The sequence below is a fragment of the Cyanistes caeruleus genome, chromosome 3 (genome assembly GCF_971803275.1).
Source record: "Cyanistes caeruleus chromosome 3, bCyaCae1.hap1.1, whole genome shotgun sequence".
Taxonomy (NCBI): Eukaryota; Metazoa; Chordata; class Aves; order Passeriformes; family Paridae; genus Cyanistes; species Cyanistes caeruleus.
Genome location: NC_141703.1, coordinates 5,165,413 through 5,183,235, shown reverse-complemented (window position 1 = coordinate 5,183,235; position 17,823 = coordinate 5,165,413). Strand labels below are relative to the sequence as shown.

General features: G+C 49.6%; 1 protein-coding gene across 1 annotated transcript in view; it reads right to left on the bottom strand.

The window, feature by feature from the left end:
• PDE9A (phosphodiesterase 9A) overlaps positions 1 to 9,473 on the bottom strand; it is a 50,441-nt gene extending 40,968 nt beyond the window's left edge. The window contains exon 1 of the mRNA XM_023924459.2: positions 9,027 to 9,473. Within this exon, the coding sequence (XP_023780227.1) occupies positions 9,027 to 9,095 (69 nt within the window). The 5' untranslated portion in view covers positions 9,096 to 9,473. The remainder of the gene's footprint in view (positions 1 to 9,026) is intronic.
• Positions 9,474 to 17,823: the final 8,350 nt, after the last annotated feature.

The following is a 17,823-nucleotide window of genomic DNA, read 5'->3' as shown; positions in this document are numbered from 1 at the left end:
TAAACAATCTAAATTACAATCTTTCCCAAATGAGGATGGGGGATACCATGTCAGAAAAGATTCTAGTAAAACTCAGTTATGTATCTCGCATGGACTGTGAAAATTGCTGCTGCTTCTGTAAGAGCAGCTTTCATGGAGGATTTCTGAACTAGTGAGGCAGAATGTTCATGTGAAATTTTTCATTGGGATTTTCCCTGTCTCTCCAGAGGTGTTTGTTGTCAATAACAAAATGAAGACTGATCCAGAAATTTTAGGTATCCTTCTGTAGGAATCACCAGAAGGAATTTATATTTCTTGACATGTAAGCCAATAGGTCTTCCTCAAAAAATATCCATAAATGTCCTCTCTGCCATAATCCCCAATATCCAAAAGAAGCTTTACCTAAAATCCCATATTAAAAAACGTTCCAGCTTTCTCATTCTTAAAATACTTTAAATTCTTAATATTTAAACATACAATATTTAATTTTATTTAATTTCATACAGTCTTAATATCTTTAAATTTAAAAATAATTTAAATTTTAACAAACAAAGATACAAACATAGCACCAGCCCAACTACACCCAAGCTTTCTGTCTCCTTTTTATTTCTCGCACTAATTAACAGCTGATATTCAGAAAACCACTCATTTATCTGAGCTTCGAATGTTAGGCAGCATTAAAAATAGTCTGCCAGATTTGCCATCTGTTTGATACAGTGGGAGCTTCTCTGAGAGCAGAACAGAAGAACAGAAAACCAGTGCATGTCCATGTGTGGAGGACAAAACACGAGAGCCCTCAGCTGAGGGTCTGAGCAAAAATGAAAACTCCCCTGAGCTCTTCAAACACTGAGAGAGGAGGAGAAGTGTGGCAGATATTTTATCCCAAAAGCTACAGCTCCATAATGCTGCTGATTCACACAGTTCTGGGCAGGGATGTGGCTTGAGAATGTTCATTTCAACACAAAATGTACGTGTGGGGTTCGTCTGACAGAATTTTAACCATCCACAGTTAAAATTCTCGAGTTCTCGAGTGTCCCTGCCAGGTGCCCTCTGTTGCTGGCAGGGAAGGAGGATGCTCTCCAAATTGGCCAGAATGTCTCCAGAACAGCCTTTGGGATGGGATGAATCATCCCCTGGAGGTGCCACTGACTGCAGGGGAGCTGCATGACTCTCCTGCAGCAGCCATCACTCACTTTGGGATGCCTGTGGTTAACTGGGGTGAATCCCTCGGTTTCCTATCATATAAATTGCCCTAAATTAAGAAACAGGAGCTGCCAGACAGAGCTGACGTACCAGGATCCTGAGGCATGTGGTAAGTCACAGTTCCCACCCCTGTAACATCCCTGAAAGATGTGGGAAAAGAGATTTTCCTCTTTTTAGGAAAGAAGAATGTCTGTGATGCACTCATAGATGTGTGAGCCCAGGACAGTCTGGCAGATTGTTCACTGAGAGGGGCAGCACCACAGAGGTTGGCTCTTTCACCATGAGCAAAGAAGGATCTCAGTAACTTTTAGAGTCATTAGGGCTCATAGGAAAAGGGAGATTACATTCAAGAGAAACTTGTGCAACCTACTGGCTATACTAAGGGACATATTGCAAATATTCCATCTGTCATAATCATTAATGGCAGAACACAACCAGGAACCTGCGAGGCTGATTGTGAGGGGCCAGGCTGAAAGTTTCCTATCTTCTGCAGCAGAAATAAAAACATTTCATAAAAGTATTTCAACCTTTAACAAACAACACAAATATCTATATTCTGGCTTTTCTTAAGACAAGAAGAGCAGGCATTTGCTGCTAATGGAGTACAAAGTGCAGCTAACCCTGCAGCACACCCTGCATGAGGCTTGAAATGTTTTGTAAACTGGATAATAGGGATGCTTTAGCACCAAATGTTCTCAGTAGCTGTGAGTGAAGTTGCTTGTTTCCAAGCTGATCACACGATCAAAATCTGACTTTGGAACTGGCTTGGTAATAGAGGACTGCTAGAAGGAAAATGTTAATTAATGGAATGAGGAAAGAGGTTTGAGGAGAGACCAGCAAAAGGCTGACTTGAATCTATATAAGCAAGTTCTTGAGGAAGGTTCTGATGCCTTGAGAGGCTACCTGGAACAGGGGCTAGACAGTGTTAAAGGAATAGAGTAGGGATTCATTAAAAGGCCTTCAAAGCAAACACCTTGGGCAGCACAAGAGCCCAGCTGTGGCTCCACCCAAGATGGAAGATGGGTCACACATTTTCACACTTCTATAAGCTTTGGTCCATTTACATGTTGGGGTTAATTGTCCAGTTACAGCTTCAGGTTATCAAGTCCCATCCTCCCAGACTGCTCTCCTCAATTCACTGTTTATACTTTTTGGGCCTGAAGCTGCAGCGGTGTTCTTGGTTCTCAGGCTGGAAAAGGATTGTTTTGTCTGACTAAACTGTGAAGAGAACTTGCTGACACTTTATATGAAGTTCAGAGTTACATACTAATGCAGTCCAGAATCTGGAAAATATGAAAGCTAAAACTTAAGGCACCAGCTCTAGAAACAGAATGATTTTGTTTTGTTTGTGAGGAGCCAGAAGAGTTGTATATGGGGAGAATAAGCTATATTTGGCTGGTGTGAACCCAGAGGTAACGCCAGAGTTACCTATGAGAAAAGTGTTAGACTGAGAGTGTTAAACTTATACTTTGTCTGGGCCAGCGTGAACATAAACTGTAATAAATATAATACACCGAGTGTGACTTCACAAAGATAAACAGCAGTAAACAAGCCTTGCTGGGTGACAGGGATGGAAGAATTTTGGAGCTGTGCTGGAATTACAGAGCTGTGCTGGGATTATGGTTTGGTCCCCAAAATGCTCTGAGGAGCCCCCACTGGGGAGGAAGGAGAAAGGGGAGTAAGGGAGAGAGAGGCCCATGTGTGACATTGTCTTTCATGTTTTTAAAAGCATGGGTTTAAGCCATTTTTACTCCTTAAAATGTTTATTTGCTGCAACGTGACAGAGTCCAAGGAACCTGCTGCTCATTTTGTGCCGCTTTACAGCAAGAACAAGCAGCCACCTTGAGTTTACCAGGACCAGCTAAAGTGAGAAAGCCAAAGCTAGCCAAGACCTGGCCACACTCAGTGCCACCTTTTACCCTCCCACACCCACAGAGTTCTGCCAGCATTAAGAAAATGGCCTTGATCCCACAAAAACATTCCTGTGCCTTGCTGTGCTAAAGCAGGATGTGGCACAGAGCAGCCCCCAGAGGTGTCCCTGTCCTGACTGCCATGAACACCCATCCTGTGCACCCCTTTGGTGTTAGGCAGCTGAAAGGGTGTTCCCCTGAATCCTCAGCCCAAACAGACACAGGATGGGGTCCATGGGCTTGCCTTGCTGTGTTGAAAGAGTCATCGGGATGCAAAAATACTTCATCCCCTCAAAGGGATCATCACGCCATTGTTTTTTACTGCTGTGTTTTATTTTTCATCTGAATCCAGTTTTTCAGGTTAAAAATAGCCTGGTGAGCCTTGGAAAAAATCTGTTGGCTTTGCTAGAATCTGGGCATTTATACCACAGATGCTGCTGCTGCGACTGAAAAGAAAAGCTCACGTGACAGAAGCGATTCCTGCCTGCTGATGTTTCAGTGCAACAACCACGGCAGCAAAGCTCAGTCTGAGCCTTGTCCTCTTCCTTGGGGACCTCGGGACAAGGGGAACAATGGCTGTGGGTGGCTCAGTGTCCTGCAGCTCAAGTCAGGTCAGTAGAGACCCCAAAAGCTTGAACTCAATGCATTTCTTTGAGACAAAAAAAAAAAAAAGTGAATTTACTGCTTAACTGCTTAATTTTTCAGAATGAAAAAAACAGCAAAATGACTCCAAAATTCTTTACTTGCTTTCTGAGGAAAATACCACTGAGTGGTTTCATAGAATCCTTGACAAAGATATCAGTTCTCTTCTTTTTTTTCCAGTTACTTCAGGCTCTGTAGCCCTCTGATTTTCCATACTTGTTACAAATATGATGTTGATTAAGACACTGGAAACAGAAATCCTCTTGAAACAAGCATTTTTCTCAGAGGAACTCCTTAAAACTCTGCAAGCAAAGCCACTATCCTGTGACATTTGAAAAGGAGAGCTGTGAAGCCATCCTGCTGGGAATAAGGCCACTGGCTGGTTCTGCTCTGCTACCATTTAAATCTCAAAGGTCAAAAGAGAATGTTCCCAATAGTTTCTCCATGGAAAAAAAAAAAAAAAAAAAGATCAGGCATGAGCTGGGGAACTTGGTTGTTTTATTTATTTTTTTTTTTTCCTGGTGGATTTTTAATTCAAAACAGACTCAACAGGATTTTTTCTTCAAAACACAGCCAAAGGGTTAATAACAGTGTGAAGGAAAATAATATTCCAGATCTGGTTCAAGTTTGGCACCTCTCCACTGATGTTGGGGGTTTGGGTGCTTGACCCCATCTAGTGGCACTGCAGGAACTAGGAGAAATGCCAGTCCTTGGTGGTTTGTCACTCATGAAACACAGCCAGGGCTTCCCCTTGCCCTGCTGTCTTCTCCTGCCTGGCAGCAGAGCAAGCTGTGGCACACGGAGGTGTTTCCCTGTCTGCTCAGCCCCAGCTGCTCCTGAGCAGTGCACAGGGAGGTGTGTGTCCAGGCAGGTGGGTAATGGACTGCTGGCTGGGAATATCCTGTAGAAATAAATCAACTGAGCAGCTCTTGTTTCCCCCAGGTGTGCATCCCTTTAGGTGGGTGCTGGATAGGAAGAGTTCCACTGGAATTTCATTTTTCATTCAGCTCCAAGAACAAGTGACCTCTTTGAAGCTGCTTTGTGCAGAGCCCTGGGCTGGAGTGTGGCTGTAATCCCACAGCCCCTGCATGAGCAGACCTCTGCCAGCTTGGGTGGGTGGGGTGGGCCACCTGAGGTCCCTCCTAAAGCTGCCCCAGCTTGGAGAGGTGTTCAGCAAACTCTACCCACTGGAGCAGAGCCCAGCCCTGTGGCCAGCTTTGGTGAAGACAATTTTGTGCCTGGCAGTGCCTCTGGAAGGTCAGTTTACCTCAGTCCCCCCTTCTCCAGACTGAATTCAACAGAATCACCAGGTTGGAAGAGACCTTCAAGATCATCAAGTCCAACCCAGCCCTAACACCACAACTGGACCATGACACCAAGTGCCACATCCAGTCTTTATTTAAACACATCCAGGGATGGTGACTCCACCACCTGCCCAGGCAGACCATTCCAGTACTTTATTATTCTTTCTGTAAAAAACATTTTTCCTGATATCCAACCTGTATTTCCCTTGGAGCAGCTTGAGGCTCTGTCCTCTCATTCTGGCAATTGCTACCTGGAGAAAGCAACTCTGACTCGACCCCCACCTGGCCACAGCCACCTTTCAGGAAGATGTAGAGAGTGATAAGGTCACCTTTGAGTCTCCTTTTCTCCAGGCTAAACAACTCCAGCTCCCTCAGCTGTTCCTCCTGTTCTGTTGTTCAAGATTATTATTATTATTATTATTAGTAGTAGTAGTAGTAGTATTAATAATAATAATAAACAATAATAAATGAAGAAGAAGAAGAAGAAGAAAAAGAAGAAGAAGAAGAAAAAGAAAAAGAAAAAGAAAAAGAAAAAGAAAAAGAAGAAGAAGAAGAAGAAGAAGAAGAAGAAGAAGAAGAAGAAGAAGAAGAAGAAGAAGAAGAAGAAGAAGAAGAAGAAGAAGAAGAAGAAGAAGAAGAAGAAGAAGAAGAAGAAGAAGAAGAAGAAGAAGAAGAAGAAGAAGAAGAAGAAGAAGAAGAAGAAGAAGAAGAAGAAGACGACAACGACAACCGAGTGGCCTCAGCTGCTTCTCATACAGCTTCTCCTCAAGGCCTTTTACCTTTTACCATCCTCATGGCCCTCCTTGGGACACTCTCTAATAGCTTAATGACTTTTTTCCACTGTGATGCCCAAAGCTGTCCCCAGCACTCGAGGTGAGGCTGTCCCAGCCCAGAGCAGAGCAGGACAATCCTCTCCCTTCCCTGGCTGCTGATGCTGGGCCTCATGGCCCCAGGACTGGGATGTCCCTCCTGGCTGCCGGGGCACTGCTGATTGATATTCTAATTTCTATCAACCAGGACTCCCAGGTCCCTTTCCTGGGCGCTGGTCTCCAGCATCTCATTCTCCAGCCTACTCACACAGCCAGGGTTGCCCCATCCCAGCTGCAGAATCCTTCATTTTCCTTTGTTGAACTTCACACAGCTGGTGATTGCCCAGCCCTCAGATTCGTCAAGGTCTCTCTGCAGGGCCTCTCTGACTTTGAGGGAGACAACAGCTCCTCCCAATTTAGTGTGAGCTGCAAACTTATCCAGTATTCATTAGAGTCCTGTGTCCAGGTTGTTGATGAGGGTGTTGAAAAGCACAGGAGCCCTCCAGAACCCCACCAGTGATGGACACCAGCCTGATGTCACTCCACCCTCTACAGCCCTTTGTGCCTGACCTGTGAGCCACTTGCTCATCCATCACCCCAGCTATCCAGCTGTGGGCTGGACATTTTGTCCAGAAGGATATTGAGAGAGACAGACATGGACTTCAGCCCTTCCTCTGGGACGTGCTGGCACCGGCGTGGTCCTGCTTCCAACCAGGCCTTAGTTAATAACCCCTGGGAAGGATTGCAAAGCCAGACAACTCTTCTTTCATAACCACCAGGTCCCTCTGCCCTGCCTGCTGTGCCCCTCTGGACCTGCCAACACACAAACCTACTTAGTTTAATTCCACCCTCCCGCTGCAGAGCACTTTGCAGAGCTCATCTGCGGGGCGCAGGGGGGTGGCAGCTCCCCGAGCCAGCTCTGTCCCTTCCTTTACCCCAGCACAGAGATGAAACAACTCCCAAAGCCAGCACACCCTGCGGCTGCACCGGTGGAAATTCAGGATGAGGCCACGGAAACACCAGAAATTGCTTGTGAACAGCTGCAAACACAAGCAGTGCTGGGGCAGGATGCCCAGCTCTGTTGCAGGATGCCCGGCAGGGCCAGTCCGCGCTGGAGCTGAGCCCTTTCCAACTCAACAAGAGCTGTATTAATGAAGCTCCTACCTCGTTATTGGCTGTCAAGAAGCTTAGCGTTGATTTAATGAGTTCCCTTTAGAAGCCTCCACTGCTGCATTCCTTGGAAGATTAAGGGCTGCTGCTTTTTTTTTTTTTTCCCCCCTCCCTTCTGCTTCTTTCTAATGATGTTACTGAGAAGGCAGGAGAATGTGAGATGTGCCCTGCTTACCGCTGGGTGAACCCCATTTACACGGCATTTTCACTTCAGGAACCCTTCCAAACATTACACAGGCGGGATTTTACATCCGACAAAAGAAACAGATAACATTTACCGAGATTAAACCCCCTTCATGCTGCCAGAGTTTGCATTTGCTTTCTCATGTGCCTCTCCAGTGCCTTTAGTGTTGAAAGTACTCTCCAGAGGCAGGTTGGAGAAATGCTGTATTTTTATTTTTTTTTTTAAAAATCCAGCATAGATGACAAACACTGTGCATTACCGACATCTATGGAAACACTCGGTACCCTTTGGAAACGCCAAAACATTTTTTGTACTGAGCTGTGCAGGCAGCAGGAGGCTCCATTCAACCCGTGCTTGGCGGGGCCACCACTCAACCAATTTATTAAAGAGGGAAAAAGAGAATGGGTGCCCTGAGCTGAGCAGAGCCGGCAGGGACAGCTCACGGCAGCTCAGGGACCAGCATCGCCGCTAAGCTACGTCTGAGATGGAGAAAGAGGAGCAGCTTTCTCTGGGGAATCCGGCACAGATCTGGATTCCCCAAGGTCTCGTTGCTGAGGACACGGCTTGGAGCGCTCGCCGTGGGTCCCCGGGACGGATGGATGGAGGGGATGGAGAGGATGGAGGGGATGGAGGGGATGGAGGGGATGGAGAGGATGGAGAGGATGGAGGGGATGGAGGGGATGGAGGGGATGGAGAGGATGGAGAGGATGGAGAGGATGGAGGGGATGGAGGGGATGGAGAGGATGGAGGGGATGGAGGGGATGGAGGGGATGGAGGGGATGGAGGGGATGGAGGGGATGGAGGGGATGGAGGGGATGGAGAGGATGGAGGGGATGGAGGGGATGGAGGGGATGGAGGGGATGGAGGGGATGGAGGGGATGGAGGGGATGGAGGGGATGGAGGGGTTGGAGAGGATGGAGGGGATGGAGGGGATGGAGGGGATGGAGGGGATGGAGGGGATGGAGGGGATGGAGGGGATGGAGAGGATGGAGGGGTGTGCGCTGGGGTGGGACTGAGAGCAGCAGCTCCCCATTCACCTGACCTGCGGTCACTCACACGGCACAGGGGAGGGAAGGGACAGGACATCCTTTTACAGAGAGACGAAAGGCTGGGCGAACTGAAAATTCAGAATTTTGCAAACCAGAGTTTACTCGCTCTGGAGCCTGGTAGCAGCTCCTTGTCACAGACAAGGCATTCGGTTTGCGGCCAAAGAGCTGCTGACAAAGAGAAGGGGATAAAAAAAAAAAGACTCGCAGCAAGGCGTCGGCATTGTTTCTGTCGTGAAAGCATGGGGCTGTCAGCTCCAGAGCTCTCCCTTTTAGGCAGGACACATTTCCCCCGCAGCTGTGAACCGTGCTTAAGCAAAGCAGGCTGGCGAGCGGCACGGCAAGTTGGGATTGTGGCAATTAAGGACCGGCTTTAAGGCGAGGGGTGCCCTCGGCACAGGGAGCCGGGCCCTGCCTGTCCCGGGGCTCGGCCGGGGGGGATGCTCGGGGCCGGCAGTGCCCGGGGAGCCCGGCACGCTGTGCTTCCCTGCTCCCCCTGCCTGGGGGGAAAAGCTGCCCGCAGCCAAACTTTGTCAACACGGCAGCTCCGGGAGAGGAAGGCAGCCCCACGCCGGCAGGGAGAGCTGGCAGCCACCCCGTGTTGGCAGCGCCCAGCCCTCCCCTCTGCCAGCCTCCCCTTCCCCTCTAAAGAAAGATGCGTGCGGAAAGCAGCAGGCAGGCGGGATCCCCCCCTTTCCCCTGCAGAAGGGGCTCGGAGCCCGGGATGCAAACACCGCCCGCCGCCGGAGACACCGCTCGGTGAAAAACAGCCAAAGTACCTTTTGAATTCTTCCATCAATGTCCAAATAAATACATTTGGGCCGGTAAGTCGAGGAGGCAGATCCCATCTTGCTACAGCTAGGCTCTCACCGGACTCGTTTCCAGTGTCAATCAGAGCAGAAAATCAGGTTTATCCTAGCCAGCCGAGCCACCGCTGCCTGACAGTTTGGTGTCCCCGCTCTTCTGTATCCCACTGTACTCTCATTCTGGGAAGGTCCCTCCTCTAACATGCATGCATTTTGCTGTGCCTCTGTCTCTCTCTGCCACCTCCTTTTAGTTTTGCTTCCCTCCAAATCCAGCTGCCTCGGACAGGGAAAGGCACGGGCTCCAGATGCTGCCGGCAAGCCCCCTCTCCATTCCCATAGCAACAACCCCTCTTGGCTTTAAGGCTGAGAGCATCCGCATTCGGGCTCTGACCCTGGGACTGACCAGCTCCTGTCATGCACAAGATCAAGTGGCATTTATGCCTCGGGGGGGCTGCGGAGGAGGAAAAACCTCCTTCATCGGCGTGGTGAGAGATATCATTTGATTTTACGCTAAAATAGGACGGTAATTGTTAGTTAGTGCCTCTGGGCACAGAGACAGGCTCCCGTCTGGAAGTGCCCTGTGCTGGAAGTGTCCTTTCAGACACCCACTGCCAGCCGGGGCTTGGACCAAACTCAGCAGCTCCATTTCCACATCCCTCCCGTTATCATTACAAGGACAGAAGGAAAAAGCAGAAGCTTTTTTTTTTTTTTTTTCCCCCCGTAAGCTCCAGCAGCACGAAGAAAGCACAAAGCCCATGCTCTCGCCCACCGCCATCCGTGCCGCCCCCGGAGAGAAGGAATTTGTTATTTAGGGGAATGTGAAGTCTCCCGGAGCAGGGCAGGGGGGAGCAGAGTCCCCGGAGCAGATGCTGAATGCCATGTGCCGTGCCCGGGCTGTGTGAGAGGCTGCACAGCCAGCACACAGCCCCTCCTGTGAGCCCCAGCTCCCTGGCTGCTCTGGGGCTTGGGATGGAGGGGCTGCAGGAGCCTTTCCTTGGCCTCTGTGCTGCAGGCTGGGAGAGCAGCAGGGTCCGAGCTGCTCACCCTGCACACCCCAAGCCCTCTCTGCAGCCAGAGCCAGACAAAACTGACCCCAGCAGAGCCCAAGGGGCTTGGCTGTGGCTTGTCCTTGGCTGTGGCTTGTCCTTGGCTGTGGCTTGTCCTTGGCTGAGGTTTGTCCTTGGCTGTGGCTTGTCCTTGGCTGAGGTTTGTCCTTGGCTGCCCCTGGCAATGCGGACAGGGCTCTGCTCCCTGCAGAGGGGATCTGTAGGGGTCAGAGGGCTGAGTGTGGGTCCCAGGGCTGCCTGGGAGTCAGAGCCAGGCTGCCCTTTCAGGCTGGAGCCTGTGGTACCTCTGGAGCTCCCGGAGCCAGTGGTGAGGTGGTTCTTTTGGGAAGTGCAAGCCTTTGCTTCACATCTCCCCCTGCCAGCTTGGAGCAGGCACGGGAAGTCTTCCAGGAGAGAGCCCCTGCCAGTGCAGGGGTATCCTGGGGTTGTCCTGTGGGCTGTGCTACATAACCCACCGCCCTCTCGACTGTCCTCTAGGCTGTGTTGCAGTCTGTCCCCCAGACTATCCTGTAAACTATCCCAGAGCCCAATCCCTCAGATTACTCCACAGGTGATCCCCATGGATGTTCTGAGCTACAGCTTCTCCCCCTTCACCAGCCCGTTCACACCAACCCCTCTGCTTCTGTACACCAGCCAGGACCTCTGTCACCCATCTTTCCATACCCTGCTCTGCTGAGCACTGCCTTAATCCTGTTTTGCTGTGATTCAGTGCTGAGTGACTTGATTGACCCAGCAGGCTCCTTAGGAAGATGGCTATGACAAAAAATGCAGTCATTTGGGAAGAGACAACAAGAACACTCACTCTGGGGGATGCTCATGGGACATTTGGGATTGTAGAGGAGGATACTGAGCTCTCCCACCGTGATCACCCACTCCAGGAGTGGTCAGACAATGTCACTTCACTGGTGCATTTCAGGATTTGACCACACCTCATCAAGATATCTAATGATCAGAGTCTCACATTAGTGAGAACCTTCTTTTGTTTTTTTTTTTTTAATTTTTATTATTTTTATATCTGACCAGCTTTTCCAGCCAGCAAAAAGACAAGCTCTGAAATCCAGGTGATGATCCTTGTCCTGCCTCTCCACTATCCTTGTCCTATCTACTCTCCCTGTGTATTTAAAATTGTGTTTCTTAAGCTCCAGCACACATCCCCCCCCATCTCCCTAATTACAATAATACTTGTTGGAAAAGCTACTTTGCTGTAAAACTGCTGACTATTGCTCTTTTCAAGAACTTCATGTAGAATGAATCTTCAAAAGCTGAGCACTCAGAAATTACAACAGAAGCCTGATGCAATCGAAGGCTCAGTTCAAGCCCATGCCTGAAAGGAGACCAAAGATAAAATTCATCAAAGAGAGCGTGCAGCTCCAGCAGATCACTGCCTTGAGTTGGTTTAACCTTCCAGAGCCTCCCTATTTCAGTATACAATGGGAAATGTGGGGCAAAAAATACTGGGAAGCATTATCCTATCCCATCAAATCCTCCAAATCCAAGGATAGCAGTACAGTGCCTACAATGATTTTCCATCATTTGCCTTAGAGGAAGGTTTTGCCCAGCTCAGGGCAGTGCCAGGCTCTTGTGCCCCTGGCCACAGGGAGCACACCAGGTGTTTCACAGCTCTGCTCTGCCTGCCCTGCCTTGTTTGCTGAGGCCAAGCCTTCACTCTGAGCACTCAGACCCTGGAATGTTCCTTTGGGAGAGCTGCAGGGCTCAAGTCTTGGGCCCAGGGATCTGGCAGTGCCCAGCCAGGTGTCACTTACCCCGGGGGGTGCTCCCAAAAAAAGGCACTTCTGTCTCCCATCAGCTCCGTGTGGGTGGCTCAGAGGGAGCTTTATGGGGTTCCCAAGGTGTCACCAGAGGATGCTCAGATCCCACATTGCCCTCACTGCTGTTGAGGCACAGCTCGGCCAGGCTGGCTTTGCACGGGCTGAGATCTCCCCCTGCTGCAAACCCTGCTCAGAGGGCGAGGGAAAAGCCTTAGGGATGAGAAGGGCTGCTCAAGTCACTCTCCATGCAGGCCTGGGGTGGGCTGGCACCATTCCTGCCCCCTCCATCTCTGCCTTTCTCTAGCCCTCAGGTCAGTGTGTGAGAGAACAACCTCAGCCCCTCTGAAACCTGGTTTTCTTGCTGCAGTCAAGAAGTTCAGTGCCCCTTGCAACCTGACCTGGGGATCTTCAGAGGGATGGAGATGGGGAGGGAAGAGCCAGAAAATGCAAAACTTTCAGCAAAAGATTTTGTACTTTGAAGAAAATTTGCCTAGAATTAAAAACAGAGAATGGCATTTCTTTGAAATCAACTGTTTTCCTTACCTATTTTATACCTAAGCCTTCCAGGTACTTTCTTTGCCCATTAACCCCTTCCTTGCAGGTCCCATCCTTGTGCTGCAGGTCCCTTGCATCTGTCTGTCTGTCTGTCTCCATTCCCCACAGGGCCCTGACCTGCTGCTTTACCTCTCCATGCTCCAACCTGCCAAAATGCCAGATTGCCCCTGGAGCTGGGAAGGTTTCCCTTTCCCTCCCACAGCTCCTCTCCTCCCTACTTCACTCAGCCTGCTCTCCCTCTTTTCACCCTCTTTGGTGTTTTGCCATTTTTGCTTCTAGGTGTTTATTCCCCACAGACCTGAAGTCATGCAAGCTGTCTGCAGGAATTAACTTTCTGATTTATGTTGTTAACAGCCAAATGATGGCTGTGGCAGTGGGAGCTCCTCATGCAGAGCACGACTGACCTTTCCAGCCCAGCTCTCACTCCTCTCCACAAACCCACAGAAAGAACATGGCATGCTGCACATGGAAATTTTACCTCACTTCTTTGCACATTTCTTCTACACTCTGCCAGATTTCCACAGGCCCAGCGCTGGAAGTGATCATATTGAATGTTAATTAGAGAATGGCTGATTATTAATATTGGGACCTTTATGGGATTTGTCCACACAGGCCCTGAAAACACCCAAAAGTGGTGCTTGGTCCCTCCCCACTCTGCAGCACAGCTCTCCACCTCACTCCTGGCTCCAGCTCTGTTTTTGGGTCCCTGAAAACACCCAAAAGTGGTGCTTGGTCCCTCCCCACTCTGCAGCACAGCTCTCCACCTCACTCCTGGCTCCAGCTCTGTTTTTGGGTCCTGTTGCTCACCCCAGCCCCGTTCCCAGGCCACGCAGTACAGCCACACTCGCTGTCATCCTGGTTTCCATGGCAAACCCCCAGGAACGTGGGCTGGAAGGGAGCTGTGACATCTGACGTGGCTGGTCCGGGGCACTGGGGTGCAGAAGCAGAGCTCTGTGGGCGGGAGATGTGGGATTACTCACTGGGGAACCAGCTTTGCTCTTCAATCCAGCAGCCTTGGCCACCTCGGTGATAATACTGCCTTCGTTCTCTTCACAGCTGTAGGGAAATTTCTGGCACCTCCCAGTAATTCTCGCTGTGTCTCAACACTCAGAGCCAGTTAATAGGCTCAAATCTTGTGGAAGTGAAAACAGCCATCCCTGTTACCTCACAAATATCTATGCGTGCAGTGCTGCTTTGGAGAAGAGCAGACTCAAGCCATGGACAATCCTTCCATTTTATAAAGCACTTGTCCAGTACAGCATCTGGCATTTCTTGGCTTTTCTCTTTTGTCTGTTGAGGGAAAACCCCATTTTTTCTCCTGCTGTACATTAGCAGTGTTTTCAGAGATCTGTTTTCTACACCACTTGCAATGCCTGGCAGGTGCCAGGTTGGTTTCCTGAAGGTCTCCCTGAGGTGCACAGCCATTGCCTTTCCCTGAGGAGCGTGGAAGGAGCTCATTCTCCACAAACATTTCCTTTCACTATAGCAGAGGCAGCAGGTCCTTGGCACAGCCCACCTTCCCTCCTGATTGCACTTTCCACCACCTCCAGGAGCCACAGGAGCCCAGGAATCTCCATGGCCCATGCCATGGTGTGCCTACAGAGAGCCTTGGCTGCCCTCCTTTCCATTGCAACCTCTCTGCTTGATTTTCAGCCTCCCTTCCCTCTCTGCTTTCCATTTCCTACCTCTGTTTCCCACTGCCACCTCCTCCATCCAGCTGCCTGTTCCTAGGCTTTCATTTAAAGCAGGAGAGAGGCAGGAATCCTGTCCCAGGCACCTCTGCAGGACGTGGAGCTCTCAAGGCAAAGCACACACACACACACACATGGGCTAACACAATTAATGACCCTGCTGCATCCCTGGAACAGAGCTGCTGGGAAAGCCCAGCTCCCAGAGCTCTGCTTTCATAAGGCTCTGGAAGAAATTAAGAGACCCAACTGGAACTTTCAAGAGCTGATGAGAAAAGATTAAATGAAATTAAGTGTGCCTGGAGTCACCCACTAGATCATTTAGAGGGATGATGGCCAAGAAGTGGAAAAATCAATTCCCTCCACTGGGCAAGGTTGGCTCATGCTCTTGGCAGCAAAGTCTGAGCAGGGGCTGCAGCCTATGATCCCAGACTGGAGGGAAGGGATATGTGGCTCGACTTGAAGAAAGCTGCCTGGCATTTTATGTGGTGCAGGAAAGTGAAGTTCCTTCAGATGCCTGTTTTGGGAGGCTGCCATGTGAGCAGCTCGGAGCTGTGCAGTGACTCACTGTAAATCAGCTCCTCCATCTCCCTGACAAGCAGACCTCAGACACCCCAAAGTCTTGGCAACCCAAAGATTAACCCCAAGACTGAGGGCTGCTGATCCTGGTGCCAGCCTGATGCAATCTGTGCCACAGAGGTGGGGACAGGGGGTGTCTGGGCCAAAGACCTGGCATGGGCAGAGCACGAGGTGATCACTGCTGCATCCCTGACTCATCCCTGGGAGCCTCCACGTCTGACCACCCCCTCCAACAACATCAGCACAGCAGCAGGAATGTCTGCAAAGGGTTTCACTGCTTGGGGCAGCTTTTCAGGGGGTGGGAGATTGTCCCTCAGCTGCATCACTTCAGAGCGAGTCACGTGGAATTCCTGGGGGGCTCAAGCAGACTTTGCACAGTTCTTTGCAGTACATTAAAAATTAGACTTTCTATGTTAACATTTTAAAAACACCAGTCTTCATAAACAGCTAGATAATCTCTCAGCTATATGACATTTTTTCTGTGAAGTAGGTATTTTCTCATATTCGTTCTGTTTGTGCAGTGCTGCTTCCATTAACAGGCAGAAGAACATTTTCTCAATAGAGAAGATTAAAGAGTCCCAGCTTTTAGGGAGGGAGGCCAAAAAACTGCCACAGAATCCATGTGGAAAAAGATGACAAAAGCTTCCAGTAGCACTGAAAGTGTCTGATCTGCTCTGCCAGAACATTTGAAGCCAACATGAAATGGGGACATTTTAAACTAAGTTCCCAAAATTTTGAGTACTTGAGTGTCACTTTTCCTGAGAGTCACAAAACTCTCCAGAGCGTTCTTACCATCTCCAAAAATCACAGGTCAGGACTAAAGGAACTCAAAAGAATGGATGGCAAATCATTATTTTCTGCCTTCAAATAACACATTTGTGGCTCTTCTTTTTGGTTGTCTCCTCTTTACTGAACCTGACTGTTCATCCATGTCAGGTATATAAGATTCCCTCTAGAACTTTGAGAGCCAGAAACTCTCACTGAGGAAAATTGAACTGAGATTTTCATGCAATAAGACAATCCAATTTCCTGAGGAAATGGTAAACATCGTGGATTAATGGCATGGTCAGGAGAGAGGGCAGTGCTGAAGTAATGCAGAAAATGAAATGCAAGTAGCTTATGGTGGGATGGAGTGCCTTATACAGAACTTGAATTTTATTTTAGTTTTGGATTACTTTTCACTCTGCTTTCTCCAGCCTCCATTTGATTGGACACATCCCAGGTTTTCAGCCCAGTGCTGGGTTTCAGCCCATGCCTCTCCTTCCCTCCTGCACTCTCCTTCCAGCAGAGGTGGCCCCAGGAAAACCTTTTTGTGAGCAGCTTCTTTCAGAGGGGCTTTGTTAGAGGCTGAACCCACTCCAGTCACACTCCAACACAGCTGAAGCCATATCTCTTTCCTACTCCTTCATCCTCCTCTTTCTCCTTTTCCTTCATCTTTGAATGGATTTCACTGCATTCACACAAATTTATTTTTTCCCCCCTGAAATCCTATCCTCTGACCTTCAGCTGCTTCCCCACAGCCTGGACACTGGATGTGAAGGCTTTCCTCCCCCTGGGCCTTAGCCCCTGCCTAAAAGATTCCAGTAGGCAGGAAGGAGGTTTTCAGACAAGAAACTGAATCAGGAACAAGAAACTGAGATCAAGGAACTGAGATCAAGGGCGTACAGAAATAAACACACAGAAATAGAGTGAAAACCCAGGAGCCCACCACTAAAAAAGGCACAGGGTTGTGCCCAGCTCTTTTCTCCAACCCCACACCTTTTCCCTGCACTTTTACTCATTTGTTTTCCCCTGCTGCTGTTTCATCATCACCATCATCTCCCCTGGCCAGTGCTCTGCTCCCCACTCCCTGCCTCGCTGTCCAAGGGGCTCCACACTCTTCCCCCTGCCCCACTTCACCCAAGGGGTGCCATCAATTTGCCATCCAGCCCTTCTGCCAGCAGAACCAGCAGCTCTCTGCCTCCCTCTGCCCAAGGAATTGTGCCCAGGGCCAGCAGCAAAGCCCCAGAGCCAGACTCACTCAGCAGCCAAACAGGATTCCTGCAGAGGAACCCAAGCCCTGCTTACTTTGGAGCGTGTGAGCGCCTGACCCCGGCGCTAGGGAGAAAGCCAAAGACAACACATCACTTTGTTTCTCTTCATAAAATGGTGCCTTTGGTCTGTTCTATTTCTCCACACTACTCTCCCCTCCTCCCAGCTGACCACATCACACTGCCAGGGTGAGTGGCTGAGGCTGGAGCTGTGTTTGAAGAGGAGCTGATGCTCAGCAGAGTGCCTGGGTTGTGTGCAGGTCTGTGAGCACCCCTGTGTCTGCCAGAGTCTGCAAAGTCTGAAGGTATAACCTGACTGTAACAGGCTTCTTTCCCCCTCAAACACACACCCCACTGAGACTGGTGGTGGCTCGGTGAATTGAACACTGCTGGTGTGTTACAGCATCACATTGCAACAAACAGCACCATTAGCACTGCTGAATATTAATTTTAGGAATTGCCACGGAGTCCTCTGCAAGGACACACAGACTTCCAACAAGATTAAGATATCCCAACGCTACCCAAGAGGAGCCCCACACTCTCCTCGTGGCTCTGGAGCCCAGTTTCTCCCCAAGAGGGAGCAGTGCTGCCTCTGCTGCTCCCTGGATGTATCCACTCCCTGTTCCTTTGGGCGTGATCCCTTGGGATCCTGCTGCCCTCAGCTCTGGCTCTCACTCCAGAGGTGAGGAGGGTTAAACTCCATCAGCTCCTCCTGAGACACAAAACCCATCACTCAGGATGGTGAAAGCATCCTGCCCTTGGCATCCCAGCCCAGCTCCAGCAGGAGCTGCTGCAAGGCAGCTCAGACACCTGCACAGGCAGAGCCCAGCAAAGGCTGCTCCAAATACACCCAGGATTGGACTCTGGGTGAATCAAAATGTAATTCACAAAGTAATTGCTTGGGCAAACTTGCTTGACAAACAGACTCACACCACAGAATACTAAACTTGCACAGAAGGCATGCAGCACTACATTTTTAATTTTTTTGGGGGGGCTAGAAAATAAGACCAACAAGTCATTTTATCATGAGGGTGGTTTTTGCTGTTGGTCCAAGCAGAACCCATTTATTATGTGGACAATTC